At 36.8% G+C, this 21694-nt stretch overlaps 1 protein-coding gene across 1 annotated transcript; it reads left to right on the plus strand.

Moving 5' to 3' along the window:
- Nucleotides 1–2526: 2526 nt before the first annotated feature.
- LOC145767385 (uncharacterized) lies at nucleotides 2527–10064 on the plus strand. The gene is made up of 5 exons (XM_082579195.1): nucleotides 2527–2627; nucleotides 3205–3339; nucleotides 4806–4915; nucleotides 7412–7523; nucleotides 8292–10064. Exons 1-5 carry the CDS (start codon nucleotides 2555–2557, stop codon nucleotides 8804–8806), a joined length of 945 nt encoding a protein of 314 aa, XP_082435321.1. The 5' UTR covers nucleotides 2527–2554; the 3' UTR covers nucleotides 8807–10064.
- The last annotated feature ends 11630 nt before the right edge of the window (nucleotides 10065–21694 follow it).

Consider the following 21694-nt stretch of genomic DNA (forward strand, 5'->3'; position numbering starts at 1 on the left):
CTCCTTTTCAACAGCATAAATTGTTTTGTTGTTTTGAGATGTCAGTTTATAGAACTAGACTCTTCGTGAACGTGCAACCGACAGAAGATAAAATAACTTTCAGGCTTTTTCATCACAAAGTCACATTCACTCTTTAGGATAACACTGTAGTCAGCGAGTCAGTCGTGATTTTAGATTGATTTAACGTCTATAGGCCTACATGTGAAACTAATGCTTCGAGGTTAGTTTCGATATGTGGTATGGTAGCCATAGAACGTCAAACTAGAATGGCCTACACATGAATTAGGATATCGCCGAATGTAGGCGACTTGGGCCCAAAAATATGTTAAAAGAATTCATATTGAAGTTTTGTGGTATAGAAACAGAACAGTTTTGTTAGAAACATAACAGAAGCTGATCAAAACTACATTAGTTTATGTCAGCATTGGGTCCCGGCAAAATTTCTATTTTTTACGTACATTCTAATTCGGCTATAGGCCTATCGTCAGTTTGCTTATATCGACACCTTTTTTGATCACCCCTGAGCATTTTCTTTGTTTGTAGTGACAGTTGTAGCTCTTTGCACTTCGGACGTTATGGCACTTATAGGAAGGTTGTTTGTAGCTGAAAAAAGATTTTGGAGAACCAGAACGATTCTGCACTAAAAGTTTGTTTAAGAAAGCCTCTTTACACGCTGAAAGCTACCGCTTTCGCATGCTTGTAGATACTTTGAACCACTGACATAGGGTCGAAAACAGAGGAAGTGTCACAGACAACTCCGATAAACTTTTCTCTTTATTTTTAATTTCGGTCCCCTAAAATTACGCTGGGCCCAAAGTACCCCTCCGCCAACGCTAATGCATATTGCACATGGGTTCACTTAGCTATTTACATCCAGGCCTTCTGCCCCACTCACCATCACTTTCGTTTTTTGTAAGTTTATCTTCATAGACTACACTTTGACACGGTGTTTCACCGATTTGGTTTAGTTAAAATTGCGATTGTGTTTGCAGTAACACAACGAACACATCAATGTTTCCGTTCTGGTTTTATCAAAATAAAACCTTGAGAAAGCAGTCTGTTAGATTGTGGGATTTGAGCTAACCGGCTTGCACCTGGTAATCTATTGCGCAACAGGTCAACTATGTTCGAGTGGTCGCTAAAATTCCTTTGCCGCTCAAAGGCTATAGCGCATGTTCTCAGAACTTGTTCAATGTAATTTAGCTTTGCCATAACGTTAGTATTGAAATGGGAAAATTCCCATGACATGTATGTAAGTGAAAATATATATGCACAAATTTTTAAACTAATAACCTATGTATCCTACCTAACATAAAATAGTAGTTTTTATAGAGAGTTGTGCGCCTGGGAGGGCGTTGCGCCATCTGGGCAACGGTTACCTGATCTTTGTCTGGGGTACCATTTTGTTGGAAACTTGGAACACAGATACTCACACAAGCCTTCACACCGCGACAAGGTGCCAAGTTCGTCGTGGAGAAATATAGATAATAATAGAGTATGGAATATAAAATTATTAACCTCAAATATAGTTATTAACTTATTATTCACTAAAATCTTCTACAGCCTATTCGTATTCAAATAGAATTCAAATATTCTATTCGTATTCAAATAGAATAGATTCTATTTGAATAAGAACCTTCTGATGATTCTCCTTTTAGGGTGAAACAGGCTGTAGAGGATTTGGAAAGCAATAACTATATTTGGTGTAATTTGTTCTGCTTGGCATTGAACACTTTTTGTAGTATTAATAGTATTTATTGTTTAAAGTAATTAACCTATGCACATAATACAAAAATAAATTCAAATAACGTTTAAAATCATGTTTGCAAAAACGTTTTTTCAGGATTGTTGTACGTTTGTAAATTTGTCACGAAAATATTGATACTGTATTTGAAAAGAAATTTTACTCCGGTAAAGCAAAACAAAAAATCTTCATTAAGAAACTCATTTTGAAACGAAACCGACTTCAAGACGTTTTGTGTCAAACTTTGTTTTAAACATCTGAATCAAACAAAGCTTCATAGAAATTAAAAAACCAAATAAACAACGCTCAAAGTTATGCTGCAAACCATTTTCGACTTCATGCTCCCATTTGGCAAGAATTAATTTTCGTTGTCTGAGCTTTCAACTTCGCGTTGACTATCTATTTGACATTAGCCAATTTCTTTTTTCCCAAGGGATAATTCGTTACAATATTTTCCCCAGAAAAATTGCCTTTCAAATTTTTAAATGTGACGCAAAGAATATTAAAAACGAAAACAAAATGCAGGAAATTACAGCTGCATGCCTCCTGCAGACACCTGTTGTTTTATCAATGTTGTTTTAATTTGATTTAAAACAGGCGATATTCGCTCACCATACAGGATACAACTAACGGTTTTTAAAAATAAAAATAACGTTACAGTAATGTGAGATGAAATTTGTTTATAAAAGTGTTTATGAGAATGTAAAAGCCTTTTTTTATTTTAGTTAAAAATCAGCCTATAAAATGAAGCTAGTGGCGCCATTCATAGTAATTTCAAGCATCTTCGTTGAAGGAAAACAAAAGACAAAGATGAAGTCGCTTTTGGTTAAGGTTGTCTGTGCTCTGCTGTCTGGGATGCTTTCACTGCAAAATGCACAAGCAGGTACAGTGCTTATAAAAATAGGCTACATCTATAAGTTTAAAAAAAGGTTTAAGTAGTTTAAAAAAGTAGCCTATGGTTTAAACATGTCTACCTGAAAACATGATTTAAAGTAACTTATGAAAGTATAATGTCTCTAAACAAATTTTTTACCTTCTTGCATCGTTTTGACGTCTGGAGACGCTAAAGCAATGCACAACCGAAAACACTAGTTAGCTAAGCTGTCAACGGAGCGCATTTTACTTTTTTCTGCTTACTGACATAAGCTATGAGAGTTATTGGTCTTCATGTTAACTTTTTTTTTTTTTTTTGCAACAAAGAAAGTGAAATATATACAATCATCTGTAAAAAACATTGTAAAAATGAAATTGCTTTTCAAAAAAAAATTGGCGCCATTCAGTTTACGAAAATTTTATCACAAAGTTTTGCGGCGTAATCGATTTGCAGAACGTGAAATGACTCGTACTAAAAGACTGATACTGAAAACATGTTGGGAGAGCGTGGCGCAAGACATTCCGTAGCATAGTTGAACTGTACCTAAAAGCATTTTCTGCATTCGACCTTATTTCTACTTTATTAGATCCTGTTAACCAATTCTCTGAAGAGAAGGGAATTTGGAAATGTTTGGATGGAAGTCTTTCCATCAGTGACATATATTCCTGCGATGGAAAAATTGATTGTCCTGATGGCTCGGATGAGGATCCCTCACAATGTGGTTCGTTTTTCATAAAATCTTAGCAATTTTATGCAAAGATAACAATGTTACAGTTTAGTTCCAGTGTCATCATATTGGCAACGCTCTGTTTGGGCTTTTGTTAGTCTTAATTGTGCATCGTTACTGTAAACATGGCATACCAACGATATTCAGTTTAATTTTCTCTCTGTCAGTGGCGGATCCAGGGGGAGGGGGCGACCGCCTCCATAAAATACAGAAAAGTAGATGTATTTACGGTATGTTTGTTTGCATGTTTGGTATGTTTACAAGGTTGGATTAACTTATTTTAGACCCACACAGTAGTCTACACATTTTTGTACTTTGTTGAAATCACCTAACTAAGGCTAACCCTTCCCACTAAGGCTAGTTCGCCCCTGGTCTCAGTATATTCTTACTGTTTTACACAAGCAAGACACAAAGTGTTCCACGTTCGAAGTTATTGATATGACTGGACAGAAAGCACAGACAGAAAGTCAACTCAGGTTCATACAATCCAATGGCGCAAGGGTTCAATCTTAGAGATTTCGTTTCAACCTCAATTTGTGTACTTCATACTTGGGTTCGTTTTGAAATCCAAGCAGTGTTTTCGTTATGCGGTTGAAATGAAACACCCATAAGACTTTCAAACTGCAGAAACCGCCGAAAAAATATAAAGTTGTTCCCTTTCTCAAGTTGCTTAAAGATTTACATATAGTTTTGTTAGGATCAAAAAAGCTTACAAAAAATATAGACTATAAATATCTTAAAATTGAAGGTTCGTTAAAAGGCAAATTTTTTCATTTTGGTTTTGTCTCGAATTTAATGTCTAAGAAAAAATTGTTTGATTTCTTCAAAATAAAGTTAGTTTTGAACACATTTTTAAATCAAGCTATAGCGAAAGCAACAATTAACTCTGTTTATCGTAAAATTGTACACCCAAGCCGCCTTTACGGTGACGAAAGCTTTATCGATTAATTATACAAGTTTCCGAACCTGACTGAGTTTGTTCACTTTTTTTGTTTGATTGTTCGGTTACATCCTAAATGAAGGATCGTTGTATAAATTTACATCCTCAATAACCTGGAGGAACCAGAGCAGAGGCTGAGAGACATCAGCTCCCATTTCTTTAAGTGTAAATAAAATTTGTTTTGTCCCCACCAATTTCAGAATGTCACTGAAAGTTTGAGAACTGAGTGTTAGCCTGATGATGTTGAATTAGCTTCTCCAAAATGCAACGAAATTAGGCTAAATCATAATCTCCCATAGGCCATAACAGAAATCTGCATGCGTCACTTTACGGTAGAGTGAGGCACTAGGGAGGCTGTACAGTGTACACTGTTAGGTGAGAAAGAGCTTCCATAATTATCGCAAGCAATGGTTGATGTAATGTAACACCAACGTTGAACAAAATTTTAAAACATAACTTGCCTACAGTATGTATCAAAATTTTGAGGTTTTGTTTGTAAAACTGCTTTTGCATCTCGTAGGCACATCATGTCTATACTCATGCTCGAACTCCGCAAAGTGCCTCACTGAACAATCGTTTTGTAACGGCGTATTTGACTGTGAAAATGGAGAAGATGAAATTGGATGCGAGGTGAGATTGGTTTGCTGGGTGGACGGTTTCAAATTACGTTTGTACCGAATTAGGCTTCTTTTTTAGTACCGTTACTGGTCCTGGAGTTACATTTTTTTGTAATACTGTACCTGTACTGCATTACTTTTAATTCCAGTATGTATACCCCAAATCGGTACATTGTTTATTCTTCTTTCGACAACGCTACGTCTTATTGTTCTGGAAGCATAAAAAGTTAACTAAGCTATTTCCTACACCGTCAATTTTTGATATCATGCTGCGAACCTTTGCATTGTATGGTCGCACATATCGATATCGAAACATTGAATATTCCAGCAGCTATAGGTCTATGTCTTAAATTAATTTGTTTGCTGTCAAAACTTCCTTGGTACGTTATACTACAGCACGCCCGATAGAAACTTTTAAATCAGTTTGTAATGACTGGTTGGTTGGTTTTGAATCTTTATCCTCGGACTGACAAAACCTTGATTGGTTATTCCCGGTAGTTTCGCATACTTGTAGAGGCACCTGACACAGGGCCGGTTACCGAGATCGACAGAGTGAAGTTTCCGATTGTTGGAGTGTTGTTGTCGAGGAATTATTCCATTCATTAGGTGCCGCTGAATGGAGAGCAATCCTGAAGGTGCGTTGCTCAAGCGCACACCTCGAGAGTCGAACTTGCGCCGCGTGATCTTGAGTCGGGCGCGTAATCACTGAGTAAACTGGCCGACGAATGGTTGAAATTAGTTATGGTGTAGGAAGCAAAAATGGGAAAAACCAACTGAAAAAGGTGATCTGGTACTATGACACTTCCTCAAATGGGCGATCTACCTAATACAGAAAGCAATATCACTAAGAAAATAAATCAATAGCTTTTTTTCCTTGGTCTGAACCTTAAAACATTTACCAGGCTAACACTCGCAGTAGTAATTCTTATTGAAATACTACTGTGAGTGTTAGCCTGGTAAATGTTTTAAGGTTCAGACCAAGGAAAAAAAGCTATTGATTTATTTCCTTGGTGTAAGAAGCCTAATCAATTATTTGACGGCCGCTATCACTTGAAATTGTCTGTGTATTTTGTCCCTATTCACAATAACATAGCTGTATTTTTCCAAACGTATTTCACGTTGGAACAGAACGAGAAGAGAGTTAAAATAGACATTTGCCACAAATATCAGCAGCAAAAGTTGTTGTTGCTTACATTTTTATGACCTTGAGGAAATAGGATTAGGTTATAAGAGTGTTTCGACCAGGGATATCTATAACTACGGGATTGGATACTCTGTGGAACTGAAAACACTTTTATACACCAGTAGGGTCACTGTTCTTTGCATTGTTGTGATAAAGGTTTACATAAGTTTACCTTAAAAAAATAGTAGTTATAGATATCCCTGATATCGACAAGTTTGTCCGTTTAAAATTATTGCTTTAACAAAAACAAAAATGTTTCTGTTGGTGTCTCGATGCCTTCAATCTGAAAATAGTTTTCTACAGTGTCTGATATCATTTGATTTTTTTATATCTCTGATCACTCTCCGCAATAATGGAATTCTCTAGCCCAATGGCTTTCAACCTAAGGGTCTGGAGCCGTTTGGGGCCCTGAGACATCTGAAGATCCAATATATCGTTTTTAATTATGTTTTGCCTGAAAAGATTAAAAAAACTTTTTTCGCAATCGATCATTCCTCGATCAGAGGTTTCTCTAAATGCTCTATTGTATAAACTTTAAGCTTTCAGACGTTGCTAAAGCTTTAAAAATAGGAAAACATTCGATAATTTTCACGTAGTTCTTTTGTACGTTGCTTCGTGCAAACTAAAGCTACCAGTAACCAGGCGATGGCAAAAAAGCAAGGTTGTTTGGTATTCAAAAACCAACCAAACCAAACCAAAACCAACACATGTGAAATATGGAATTATCGGTATCGTTTCTAACAGCTTTGAAAAATTTCAGTGTGTTTTCAGCAACAGTTTCACGCATTGATAAGCTTGTTGAGAAAATATGCAGCACTAACCACCTCATTAAAACTGATTTCAATACATCCTCTCTACCAAAGCTCTATCAAATCCATAAAAGATTACAATAAATTCAACTGGTCAAAACGTAACTTTTATTCATTAATTATTATCTTTTCTCCCATAATCTAGTCAAGCTTGATAGTAAATGGAATGTAATAAAAGCAGTAGCCTAATAGCATCGCGAAAATAACGTTTTTTTGATTTCAAAACTTTGCAAACATCGAAACGAGACATACAGTAACTGGATGTCGGTATAAATTAAATTTGGTTAAATTTTGCATTAAATTTTCCTTTCTTGAATATTTTTATGTGGGGTTGCGAGGCTCTACGTTGATCACTCTGAGGGGTCTCATTGCAAAAAAGGTTGAAAACCCCTGCCTAGTCTATAATGTAGGCTACTTTATCAGTTTTCATGAGTTTATATTATTTGCTTTATTAACAAAGAAACTTCACGATCAAGCGGTACTGGTTTTTTAGAATTAAAGTCAAATTTCTTTATAGGGCTGTCAAGAGCTCTGTAACGACGATACATATCGTTGCATGGCTTTCGACAGCATTTGTGGCAACTACCCTGATTGCTACGATGGAGCAGATGAAGTGTGTGGTGAACAAGGTGAGTTGACAGACTAATGATTGTGGTCAGTGGAGTCATTAGGCTACAAGCTGCAAGTCTGAGTGAATGACTGAACAGGTTAAAATAAAATGAAGCCTACTTGAGAAGGTGCTTAATGATCTTATTTGGACCAGACTCCATATGTGATGATTGCTCACCGGTAAACTATAACTGTACAGTAATTTTAACATCTTAGAAAAAAAGAGGCAATTAATTATTTTTTTAATATTACAGACAGATAATTGATAACAGCTTTATAAGATTGAATTGCATAATTCAAAAAACAATACATAAAATGGAAATAACTACGTAACTTCAAACGTTTTCAATATTAAAGAAAAGTGTAGACTTTTTACTCTGTTCGTCATGTTAGTCAATTGTTGATACTGTAGTAGCCTAATTTAACTAATTTAGGCTACTACTAACTATTAGGCTACTACTGTTAGGCTACTACTATTAGGCTAACTAATTTAGAAATGATAAACGAAAATGGATTAAATTTGTTCAAGCAAAATCAGTTTTATCAAAATAGATAGACTATTAGCCTATAGGCTACAATTTCATTGGAATAGAAAGTAATAAAATGAAACCCTGCGTACCGTAGGCTATATTATAATTTTATATCATTACAGCACAGATAAGTCTACTTGAAAGCAGGCCACATTAACATTTACAGCAAAATAGTTATCTAACGATGGGCGTAATCACTTAGGCTATGTTTGTCATTTACAATGAGGACATCGTTTAAAATTTACATCTTTTAAACAGAAATCACGACAACTTCAACAAACCCTACTACATCTACGACTCACACAACTACCTCAGCAATGGTTCCAACAACAGAATCCTTTATTCCTGAAACAACTTTTTCCTTTACACCAAGCCAGAAGTTTATACCAACACCAAAAAAACTTCGAAAATGCAAGAAAAATCCCAAGAAAAAAGCTTGTGCTGAGATATTACCTATTTTGGCTGCGAATCATTCTCAAGGAATGGTTAAGTTGTGTCTTCAGAAACGTAAAAAATTAAGCAAACAAGACAAGAAGCTGTGTAGAAGGTGGAAACCTGTCTTAAACCTTCGTCGAAAATCACATCCAGAAGAATTTATGCCGAAGAAATGCAACAGAAAACCAGACCAAGATTCTTGCGTCGAATTTCACCACATTTTGGCGAAGAAAATCTCCAGCAAAACAAAGAGAAAATGTAAAAGACGACCGAATTCGAAAAGGTGTAAGAAAATCAAAGTTCTTTTCGACTTTTTAGCCAATCAAAAGGATGACTAACAAGTAATAACTTTAAAAAATTCATTCCCAAGTTTCATTAAAAAGACTTCTATGAATTTCAGAGCAGAAGGTCGCTTTCTATGGTCGTGACCTAATTAAGATTTTGTAAAATATTGCAGTTCGTGGCTTACTTTTTGAAGTACTGCTTGCAGCTATTGATTTCTTAATTTGCGTATGTAAGAATAGATTTAAGGTAAAGTTGCTAACCTTACTTTCACCCTAAAGTGATTTTCAACCGTTGTTCCGTGGAACACTTGTGTTTCGTGAAAGATCGTCATGTGTTCTGCAATAAATTTGATTAGTTAGATTAGCGTAAGAGCTTCGCGTTCGTCTTTTTGCGATTCTTGCCCAAATATCAACTTTGTGCTCGCCCAGATATCGCACTGAGAAAAACTGAAAGTGAATAAATTGTTGTTGTGTTGTTTATTTTATTGCATCATTATAAAAATGTCAATTGGTGCTCCACAAAATTATTTTAATCCATTGAGTATTTTGTTTCGCCCATGAGGCTGGGCTCATCAGGTTACAAAAAATAATTATTAAGTTGGTGAATGAATGATGTGATAAGCGATGATTTCTGTTTAACCGTGGGTCTGGTGTTCTTTACTCTCTTGTTAGATTGTTGTTAGTTTACAAGTTTGTAAGCTTTTCTTTGTTTTCTCTCGTTAATCTCATATACTTTAGCCTTGTAATCTTTTCGATCACTCGAAATAATTTTTGTGATGGTTAAAATTACTATTTTCTGAACTTGCAGTTGGCTAAACATGTATTGATATAATTATAATTCTAATTAAAAAAGCTAGTTGTGCATCGAAAAGCGCACTTACGTGGCATTTTTGGCGGTCTAAAAAAGTATGCACGCACGTTTAGGGCTATTTCGAGTTTTCCTGCCTTTGATTTCTTTGTTGTCGCATGGGTTTTATTTTTGTGAAAACAATTTATGTGCTGTATAACTTGGCTTACGCTAATTCTGTACGTGTCATTGAAATGTGATGCGAATCTCTAAGGGTGTATAGAAATACAAGAAAGCAAAGTAGTCTCTTCATGGACAAGTTTAATTAAATTTGTGTAAAGAACAATAGGTCTATAGGCTACTTTACATTGTTGAAAGACTGTAATTCAGTAACGATTTATCAATGAAATGTGCTTTACAATTTTTTTTATAACTTGTCCATGGACTGTCCTCCATACTTTCATTAACTCAATGGAGAACGTTGTGAGAAAACATCTTTTGTTTATAATCTGTGGTTATGCTGAAGGCAAGTAAAAAATCAGCTGTAAAAGCTACTTACTGTCAGTGCTGTGGTCAGGGCCGATGAGAAGGTATTTTGGACCTCGTACCAATGAGATCTTTGGAACCCAAATAAAGATACTAAAAAGCGCAAATGCAGTTATTTCACTTTCCTACAGTTAAAGTTTTTGCAAGTTTGCTCAGAACTGGCTCATACACAATAATCGTTTCGGTTTAGTTTGTTTTATTTCTGACCATTACAACGAAAAACAATATTAGCCTATGCTAAACATAGCAGAGGTGACGGTCTATAGAAAAAAAGTAAAAGCTACAAGTTTAGAATTGAGTTATGCATTGGCTCATGCAAAGCGAATTCCAAATGCAATACAGAAAAAAGCACTCGGGATTGTCACGTATTAGGACCGCCTAGTTTTAAACTTAGCAAATAAGGCTAATTTTCTTTCAATTCAAACACGTTTTCATGTTCGCTTATATCTTTTTCTGGACCTCTGCTATGTTTAGCATGTGCTGTTTTTGTTATGTGGCCTAAAGTAAAAACAAACTAAACTGAGTAATGTTTCGACTTAAAAAGACAAAGATTGTTCGTTAGGCAGCGATCCCCAACCTTTTTCTCTCACTGGTTTTGAAATGAAAGTAGCCGCGCGGGCCGACAATAGAAAACGCAACTTTGACATCAAGGCTACTTAGGCCTATAGGTCTAGTTTTTATAGCGGTCAAAACATAAGTTACTTTAAGCAAGATTTGCAGCTCAACATAAAACAGACAATGTAAAGTCGAGGCCGGAAAAGAAAGCTAGTTAGCTGGGAGTTTGGAAGGATTGCCCCCTCAGGAAATGTTGACTGATTGTTATTGATTACTTTTTGCGCACTTTTAGTCGCAATTTGGCATTTGATTAAGACGCACATCTTGTGATTGACCAATATCATAAAATTAAAACTGGATTTCGTTACAAGTTTGAGTGAAAAGTTTTGATTTAAAATTCAAGTTTCGTTTCAAGTAGTTTTTATTTCACGACAGCAGAAGGATTTCAATAATTTATTTTTTATGGTTTGTAGGCTAGTAGGCTATTGTGTATTGGTGTAGGCTTTCAGTAAAACTTCGAAAGTTTACCCTACTTCTATGAACATTGAGATTTAGTTGTTTGTTGGATAGTTAGTGAGTAGGCTAGGCTAAAGGTTCTCTTTCAAATAATTCATTAGTAGCCTGTCTTAGACTTTGAGAGGCCCTTACAACTTTACCGCAGGCTAGGCTACTTTTTTAAATCCACTGTTTAAACCAGCATGCGTTTCTAATGAGTAATGACACCCGTTAGGTTAATGATATGTGATTGAGTGAGTGAAACAAGCAAGAAAATTTTGCAAAAATGTAGAATATTTAGGCTAAGTGTTTTTCTTTTCAATGTTGGAGGGAGGCACGTGACCAAGTGCCCCTCCTTGAATTTGTTACACTGCTTTAGTAGTAGACAGTGACGTTCGGTGGCTTAAACCGTTGGGAAAGCAACTTGGAAATATGCTGCAGCAAGGTAGTAGGCACGAAGGGCGTAACCGTCGGGCAAAGGACATTTTTGAAAAACACTTCCAATTTGGTGCGCTCTGAGAGCATTTCCAAAACAAATCAAAAATAAAAATCTGTCAAATTGTGCTTCGCCTATGTCGTGATCATACATCCATTTAATGTTTAAGAAGTCATGAACAATCTTAATTTTAACGTTGCAGGACCAAAATCCTGTGTTAGACATGGAATAATAGTTGTCTAAATGTTTAATTCGTCATGAATGTTCATTCTCAGATATTCAGTTAAGCCTACACTACAAAAACTAACACTTAGGCCTAAACATTACAACCGCAAGCAATTTGTACAAAAACTGGATAAGTTTGCCTCCTGCGTATAGAAGCTTAACAAATTAAATATTGCATCCGCACCTGAACGTTCATTGGCGAAGTAACGTTATATCAACGCTGTAAAAAGGGCAAAGGCATGACTATGAAAGCTAGTACAGTAGGCTAAAGTACATGGCGAGGAGACATCAAAAAACAGCAACAAGCTTTTTGGCATTATGATGCTGTGCGTTTACCGTGACGAGATACCATTCTGACGAGTTAGTCTAGTGCAGGGGTTCTTAACCTTTTTTCTTTCATTACCCACTTCCGCTACTTAATAAACCTATATTCCCCTCATACTTTTAAAACTGACTGAAAAATCAAAATGAATCCTAGTAACCTGTGTGACATATCCCAAAGCACAATGGTATTTAACAAAAAGAACAATTTCAATGAGAAAAATAACATTAAAGATTGTCCATTAATGTCAATGCGATTTTTGTTCTTGCTTTTCAGCGACGATCGAGTCAATGTCAGGCTCTATTTTTGAGATTGCACAACGCAAATCTGATTCCAGATGAATTGTAAAACAATGCACTAGGACTCGGTGTTTGTTAAAAAATATTACTTTTGTGACTAACTAATCAGATTTACTTCCTTGGATATTCGAGTAAAACTTAAAACAATTTCCCACTTCCAGACCAGAAAGAATTTCCCACTGCATGGATATTCAGTAATTTCCCACTGGTGGAAAATTTCCCACCGTTTAAGAACCACTGGAGTACACATAGAACAACAAACCCAACTTCAAATTACCCACTTGAAATCCTCAAATTCCCCACTAGTGGGTAATTACCCACAGGTTAAGAACTCCTGGTCTAGTGGCTCTAGCGAATGTACGCATTGACGTCACTGGAAAAGCACAACTAACCTACCATAACCATAACACATCTGATTGGCTAAGCAGCTGGTGACGTTTTGCAAAACGGGTGAGGATTGGTTAAAACGAAGGCGTTTTTTGACATTTTTGAATCTGGGAAAGCAAGTTTGATAGTTGCTTACCTGGAGCCTCAGTGATTGTTTCTGACAGAAGTGTTTGCGTCAATTGGCATTTATAGGCAAGACATGCGGTTTGGTGAGGACTTAGACTACTTACAAGTGTTAGTAGTAATTCTAGTCACGAATACAGTAATTTTCAAGTTAAAATGGACGTGATAAAAATAATAAGTTAAACCTAGAATTCAGTCATTATATTTTGCATAGTTTTTGCTAAGGTAAGCACTACTTTCCTTGCTTTCCCTCACCAATCGTCACTGGTAGTAGATATAGCCTTCCAGGTTATAGATGCGATTTGTAGCCTATATGCATTTAGTGCATGGGACTGGGAGTTCATGGTGGCAAATAGTTTCACTATAATCAATTTACTTTATGGCTAAGGAATTTTCAAGCAATTTGCACTTTCGCACGATAACCATTTTGGTGGTGTGGTTTTGCGACTATCGATATAGCAACTTATTTGCGACCTGCTAGCCTATATACTGGGCCACGATTCATTAATTGGAGACCCTCGCGCTAGCCGCTAGGGCGCTATAGACTACACCGACTGCTTCTTCATAGCCTACTTTGCCTATAACAACGCAACCAGGTGTTATACTTCTCCCCTTTTAAATAATATTTGCTAGGAAAACACCCTTGGGCGTAGGCCAGTGGTTTTCAATTTGGGGGTCAAGGCCTCACGGGTAGTTTCGCATAGCTATTTGTAAAGGCCTTTGACGCATGGCCGGTTATCGAGATTGACAAAGTAAACTTTTCGATTGAAATGTTGTTGGCGGGAAATTATTCTATCCACTAGGTGCCGCTGAATGGGTAGCAACTAGAGTTGTAAATGCAAAAAAAACGAACCGTTTTTTTTAAAAAAAAACGTGTTTTAAAAAACACGCGTTTTTTTGTTTTTATTGTTTTTTTTTATATTTTTCTGGAAAAGTTGCAAATTTTTTACAATTTGTAGCTTAGTTTCATTATAGTGCTCTTGAAAAACACTAAACTAGTAAAAATGGTTTTATTGTTGTGCTGAAATTCCTAAGTGTTTGTGTTTGGCAGCAGCATATGTTTTCTGCATAGCCCTACGTTGTTTCACTTGCTTCTTCATTCTCAGGCATGTGGGCTGTGGCAGTAGACCTGACAAACATTGAATTAATGCAATTTGATACATGACATAATGCACATGAGTTAATTTCTTTTTCCTTTTATGGAAGTGCCCTTTATGGAAGGTAGCCTACGGTGTTAGTACAGGCCTGTAATTATACATTTTAGCTTGGGGGGGCTCAAAAGCTGTTGCGAAGTAAAAGGCTATGCACATAACATTTGTAGTTGCAATGAGTCTAATTTGCGTTTTTTCGGGCAAAGGCACGGCATATGTTATAAAGTCAAAAGGTGCTAGATAGCAGTAATTTCGAATGATTGGGATAATTCCAGCCAAAACATGGGTAATTCCAGCCAAAATGATTGCAGAATAGAATAGATGCAATATTTTTAACACGCAACTTTGTCAGGAATGACCCTCGTGGCTTTGTCTGGTACAGGTCTCCACCAAACCAATTTATCCTCTTTGGGGTGTAATATTTGCCAGTAAACGTCAAAAAACGCTAACAGCTATCCAATGTTGATGGATTTGTTTTTAAGAGATATTTATGGACAATATTTCCAAAACCAGCATCTTACTCCATTGTAATTGCTTTTACCTGAGATGCCTTGCCAAAAAAACTCACCCAAATTTAAAAATCATTATCGTGCAATCTGTCTGGAATAACCCTATAACACCGACACACGCCCCATCGGCCTGACACTACAGAGCCAGGCAAGGGTGCGCCTCAACCGTCTCCGTACGGGCGTCGGGCTTTTCCGCTCAACCATGCACCAATGGGGAATGGCTTCTTCCTCCTCCTGTGAATGTGGTGCCGAGGAACAGACCGCAGACCACATCATCAATGACTGTACCATCTTCAAGCCACCTAACGGAGTGGAAGTTCTGCGCGTCATGGGTGATGAAACTAAAGACTGGCTGCTCTCTAGCAGCTTTCCAGTGTAGTCCGGGAACATCGTAAATCTGGGGTGGTAAAAGGATAAACCCTCGACCCCAGAAGCTCAGACGACGACGACGATGAACCCTATAACTATTACCCTACCAGTAGCCTACATCACAACTACAAAATTACAAGCAAGATAATTGTACAAAGTGACATAGGCTATGAGAATCAAAACAAATTAAATATAGAAAGTCTTGGGTCTGGGATTACTCATTTGGAAAACCAAATGTAGCTTGCCTGGCAGAGTTTGCATTGATGAAGTCCCTTGATATATCGTTTACATTCAAGCTAAAGACTTCTTCTTTGTGTACATGCAACAGCAATAAATTGTACAATCTGTCATGAGACATAGTCATAGATGTTCTTCAACAAGTTTTTGAACGCTTCATTGCTGAAAATGAACGCTCCCAGCAAGCATTAGTTGATGGTGCTAACAGAATCATTTTCACCAGTTTTTTGACTTCCCCAACAGATTTGAATACAATATGTATCTCTTACTTTGAGCTTGGGGGGGCATTGCTCCCCCAAGCCCCCCGGCAATTACGGGCCTGTGTTAGTAGGCTATACCGGTACTTGTTATAAGTTGTAGCCTACACACTTTAATAGGTTGACGAAAATTTGGCAAATACAAGATGGCATTGCAGTGGCGTAGTCAGGAATTTTAAAATTTTTTTTTGACGGCCGACGGGCAAAGCCCGTCGGCGTGTTCGCCTAAGATCACACCCAGCGGTGGGGGTTTGGGGGGCCTCTCCCAGAAAATTTTGAAAAATGACTTTGAATTTGGTGCATTCTGAGAGCATTTTCAACAAAAATGTGGGTATGAATATTCCTGTAAAATAGTGCTGTCTGGTGGCATAGCAAAAGGATAAGATCATGTTTTCTTCGGCATTTTTCGGAAATAAAGCTAAGTCTCTATGTTTTCTTCTGATATTTGAATGTTTGGTATTGGCAAAACTCGCTCTTTAAATGCAGTTTCGTTTAAAATTAGACAAACTTTGTTTTAGAGACATAAAGAGACTAAAAGCATCATTCTCAATATCGTGAGATCACACACGTGCCAAAGGGGGGGTTGAAACCCCCCTTGGCTACGCCGCTGAATGGCAGTATTCAGAACACACATTACCTTGTTTGTGATAAGTTACTAATGCAAGCTATTGCCAATAGCTTGTTTAAACATTTTTTTTTAACTGATAGCTTAGCAACGATGTATATGCTTTATAAATGTTGAAACAGAAGTATTCCTTTCGTGTGTTGTAAGCTCTTAGACACTTTGTCATTGATGCTTCTTGCAGATCATTTGTGACATAATGCAAGAGATCTTATCACTGATATTTTTAGCTGTCAGAAGTAAGTGCATTTGTCAGAAAAGGTTAGGTTAATGTTCCTTTCAAATACCCAGAACCCATGTTGACTATTGCTATAGTAACTAACAACCCTAAATGAAGAAATTTTTCTTTTAAAGTGAAGTTTTTCAGCACTGCTCAGTGTTCACAGAGAGAATAAATGCTTCATAATACTTTTCCTGACAAGTGACAAGTATAAAGTTTTACCCATATTCCCGCAATGCAGGAGAAAGATACAAAACAAACATCAAAGATTAAAACTTATTTTATTTGGGAACAAGAACAAATTTAATGAAACTAACAAAAATCTGATGTAGTAAGAGTCTATTTGTCTGCTACGAAATAGTTATGCAAGATCAGAGTCCTCAGATGAATAATCTGTTGTGTTATTGCAATAAGTTTACCTTAATTGCTACATATTGTGACATTTAATGTCAAAATAGGTAAAAAAAACAAAAAAAAACGAATAAAAAACAAAAAAAAAACGATAAAAAACAAAAAAAACGAGCTCGTTTTTTGTTTCAAAACAAAAAAAACGTTTTTTTACATCTCTAGTAGCAACCCTGAAATGCGTTACAAAAACGCACACCCGAGAGCCGAACCAGCATCGCGCGATCGAGTTAATCCACTTAACCAGTGAGAACTGGGCGGATGTCAGGACTTAGAGAATATCTTGGGTCCGGTACCAATGAGATCATCGGGCCCAAAATCAAGACATTTATAAGAAAAGCACTGTAGCCAATCTAAGAAAACGTGATGGTTTCCTATCTCTGGGCCCCTAAAATGATCCCAGGCCCGAGTCCAAAAGTACCCTCTGGACTCTCCTGTTAACGCTACCGTACTAACTAAGAAAATACGCTCGTAAAACGTTGCAAATGTGGTTTGAATCCGCAACGTCATGTGATCTGATCGCTATAATAGTGCTTTAGCCCACTTTCTACAACAGTAGGCCAGTGACGTGCGGTGAGGTTCGTAGATGGTGAGGCACTAATTTTTTCAAGTCATTTTTACAATAAAATTTTTTAACAACAAAAATGGTATCATACTAATCAAAAAAATTAGCAGCATGCTTTCACATTTATTAAAAATAAAATCCACGCGCCTATCCTTTTGCACTAAAAACATTTGTAATTTGTTCTATAGACTCTTCTTTAGTCCTAACATTATCACTAGATATTAAAAACAAGAGACAGGGAAAGCAGAAAAGGCAATTTTTAAACTTAAAGCATAGCCACACAGCCACTTCTATTTTGATCAGCAATCTCTTTGAAAGTTGCAAGTTATTTTTTTTTCTTCAGTCGTCTGATACAAACCTTATAAATTTAGAACGGTCTTCCTTTATTTATGACTTCAACTTTGGATTGAAAGTTTAGTTTTTAAAAATCTCTTAGATTTGATACTAAATCTTCCTCCATTTTTTAGTTAAATTTTATAAGAAACAATCCTTTACACTGCAAGAAGTCACATACCACGTACTATGCGGGCATTCCAGCTTGACGAAAAAAGTTTCATAGCTGTGACGTTACATTTGAGGCAAGCCTCAAATCGTAGCTAAATCGTTCATGATGATTTCTGGGCGACTTTGCGAAAGAAAAAGGCACACATAATGCAGTGTATGGAAGTTTTCTGATGTGAAGTGAGGCACAGCTTGGCGTTGCCTCTCCTCGCGTATTTCAACAATTTTGACCACGTGAATGCTCGATAAGAATATCGCCACAAAAACAGAAAAAATTAAAGCATAGTTTGGGTGTAGAAACGTAAAATTTGAGGGAAAGGGGGCACGACTACAGCAATTCACACAAATAAAAGCACCCAAAAACTTGCAATATTTACTACTTTTTAACAAATAGCCTAATATTTATTCTGTGATAACCATATCTTTGATATAAATTTTGCTTTGCCAAATGTTGGCAGGTGAGGCACTGCCTCACCTGCCTCCCCTGACTGCACGTCCCTGCAGTAGGCTGGTATGTTGATTGATGTAGGCTAGGATAAGGGATGCTGTTATGATTTGAGAGTTTGTGTGGTGGCTGTTGCGTATTTAAACTTGGTGGAGTTTGTGTCTGATAGGCTACAAACAAATAAATGAGTTTAACTTATTTTTTAATCTTATTTTGTGATCACGCAAAAAATATACGTGCATAATTTTTCGTACTGATTATTCTTACTGCATAGTCCGCCCCAATAGCTTATTTGGTTAGCTTCTGTGAACGTGACTTCTGGAACGAAGAAGCTTCAAGATCAAGCGGCGCTGGTCCGACTCTCAGGAGGTGCGTTTGAGCAAGGCATTCTTAGGACTGCTCTCCATTCAGCGGCATCTCATGGATGGAATAACTCCCCAACAACAAAACTTCAATAATTGGAAACTTCACTCTTTCAATCTCGGTGACCGGGCCTGCGTCAGTGATTCAAAGCCTCTACAAGTATGCGAAACTGCCAAGATTAAGCTTTGCAAGAAGCTTTTCCAGTCCGAGGATAAAGATTCTATCAATCAATCATACTATTTTCACAACAGATAAAATAAAAGTTTTTCTCTTCTTCATTTGCTTTATTTTTGAAAACTAGCATGGCAACACTGATATTATGACCACTTCTGCAGTTCTGCTCTGCTGTCAAGACGATGTCTGTAAAAAATGTATGTTATGGAGATCTCTTATTCGCCTTGTCTGCTGTGCTTTTCTGTAACTGTAACTGCTGATTTGCTTATGCTGAACTTGTGGTAGTAGGGTTGACGGTTGTGTATGTTATGTTGTATATATAGCTCGTATCTGACATGCAAGTTTTCGAGACCGTTTTTTTTGTTTTATATAAGAACAAGCTGTCAGAGTTTCAAAAGTTTGGTTTCTGGGCCAGAAGTAACTCATTGGTTGTTAAATTTACACGAACAAGCGCTATGTAAATCTAGGGAATAGACTATATATTGTTTAGGCTATGCAAGGGAAACTTCTCTCTTTACCAAGGTGCAGTAGGCTACTTGGCTTCAAGTAAAGGCACGAATATATGGTTGGTATTGAATCTTTCTCATCGGAATGACAAACCCTTGATCTAATATAGGTTATTTCTGGTAGTTTCGCGTACTTGTACTTGTAGAGGCTTCTGACGCAGGGAGTTATCCAGGTTGACAGAGTGAAGTTTTCCTATTGTTGAAATGTTGTTGCTGGGGAATTATTCCATCCACTAGGTGTCGCTAAATGGAGAACAGTCCTGAATTGTGTTGCTCAAGTGCACACCCCGAGACAGGCTGAGAGCTGAACCAGTGCCGCATGATCTTGAGTGTGGTTCTTATGCACTAAGTAAACAAGACAGACTAAATATCTACAGGGCTATAATTATGTTTGTATTTTTAACCACTTTGTAAAATTAGCTACAATGTGTGTGTAGTTGTGGTTTAAAATGAATTTTTCTTAAATTGAGTTTAGATTAGGTTTTCTAGGTTATTTCTTCTGAACCAGCCATATTTTGTTTCAATTACCAATACTTTGGCTAAAGATTGGTCAGATTTTTAATCAATGTGCGATTGGTTTGGTTGGTTTTGAATGTTTGTCCTTGGACTGAAAAAGCCTCTGATAGTTTATTTGTGACAGTCTCACATACTTGTACTGTAGAAGCTTCAAACAGTGACACAGGCTGTTGTAGCGGTCCAGAAGTTACTGCAGTCTAGTTACTGCAGTCTTGGCAACACCTTATGTATTACATTTTTGAAGTATCATCATCAACAGTATGATAGCCGATGTGGCCTTTGATGAATTAGAAGATGCTCAGTTCCCAAATTTTTCCAGTGTTCCCTTTGTCGCGCAGTGTCCCAAAGTGTTCTTGGTTGGCTGATTGATGTATTGAAATTGGATATATATAAATGTTGTTTGTTGTCTGCCACGAGCACGTTTCCCGAGAAGGCGGCCGCTTAGACAGAGATTTTCGAAATCTTCTTTTCTGATAATGTGACCGAGAAATTTGAGTTGCTGGTCACAGCGGTAAACCATAATCTCTTCTTGGGAAAATTTTAACATAAAGTTCCCGAATCCGTTCGTCTGTATATAATGACCGAAGAAACACACACTTGAACTTCTTTTCAAACAGTGTATTTCTGTAAAATTAGCCCGAGGCTATCGAAAACGAGGGGGGTGCAACGCCGTGCACCACTGAAAACTGTCACTACAGAACAGATTACTTGGATAAAAGACGGAACTTTTGTCCAGCTAGCAAGCACTAAGCCAACAGTTAAATGTGCGACTAACTTTCAAGCAACCATTTCACGAATGACCAGAATAGATATCAATATCTCAAATACACGTAGAAAGTAACTGTGACGCAATAAATGAAGACATTGTCACGCAATTCAAAACAGGTGTCCAAAGCTAGTAATCCAATGTATTCATGTTTAAACAGGTTTCAAACCGAAACAGGCCCAAACAGGTCCAAACAGGTTTGACACAAGTCTTATTAACGATGGTGCAATTTTGGCACATTTTCTAGCAACTTCCATGACGTAATATTCAGTAGACTTGAACGGTTTTTATATGACGTTTGAATAGGTGAACCATTGTCTGGAACAGTTGCCTTTAAGTTATGTTGTTCAATAGTTCCTTATTTGAAGTATTTTGAAGTATCTTGAAGTATTTTTAAAGTTTTTCAATATTTTGAAGTATAGTCAAGTGGGGTAAAAAAAAAATTTTTTCAGAAAGGTTGTCCTAGATTTTTTAGCTTATCAAGTATGACCACTAAAGTTGGTCACAATATGCAGACCATGTATGTCTATCATCCCCCAATGAAATTTTTTAAATCCATTAACTGGTTTGGAAATTATGCCCAAAATACCTGAATTTTTTTTTACCCCAGCTTTAAAGTAAAAAAAAATTTTCATGGGGTAAAAAAAAACACCTGTTAGTATAGCAGCTTCTTCTTTATTATTATAATATTGATTTCATATGTTTTGCTATTGATTTCATATGTAATGTAAATGATTCTCCACCAGAGGAAAGAAGCTTTGTGTAACTCATATATCAAGGACTGTGAGAGATGCTAAACCCATACTCGAAACTGACCGGATGGGTCATGATGATGATGTAAACGATTTTGCCCACAATTTTTGTATGCACTTTTTATTAAAATACACATTCTGAAATCGCAAAGTCTCATTACTGTAATAAAAACAGCACCAAGACAAAAAATTGTGTCTAGTATACTTATGCACGCCATCCTGAATTTTATCTGCAGCTCTGGTTTGAACATGCAAGTGGGCGATTAAATTTCGCGGATCGTGAATCCTAAAAAATCAACCAGCAGTTTGTGAATGAACATACAACTAAAAAACAACAGACAGGAAATAAAACAACAGTTGGTGTATGTATGATTGTATGTGTTGTGCACTATCAAGCAATGGATCACTC

This window comes from Aplidium turbinatum, chromosome 3 (assembly GCF_918807975.1).
Source record: "Aplidium turbinatum chromosome 3, kaAplTurb1.1, whole genome shotgun sequence".
NCBI lineage: Eukaryota > Metazoa > Chordata > Ascidiacea > Aplousobranchia > Polyclinidae > Aplidium > Aplidium turbinatum.

Coding starts and splice junctions, on each gene's coding strand:
- LOC145767385 (XM_082579195.1), top strand. CDS start 2,555: ATGAAGTCGCTTTTGGTTAAGGTTGTCTGTGCTCTGCTGTCTGGGATG. Junction 2,628..3,204: donor ACTGCAAAATGCACAAGCAG/GTACAGTGCTTA, acceptor CTACTTTATTAG/ATCCTGTTAACCAATTCTCT. Junction 4,916..7,411: donor AAGATGAAATTGGATGCGAG/GTGAGATTGGTT, acceptor ATTTCTTTATAG/GGCTGTCAAGAGCTCTGTAA.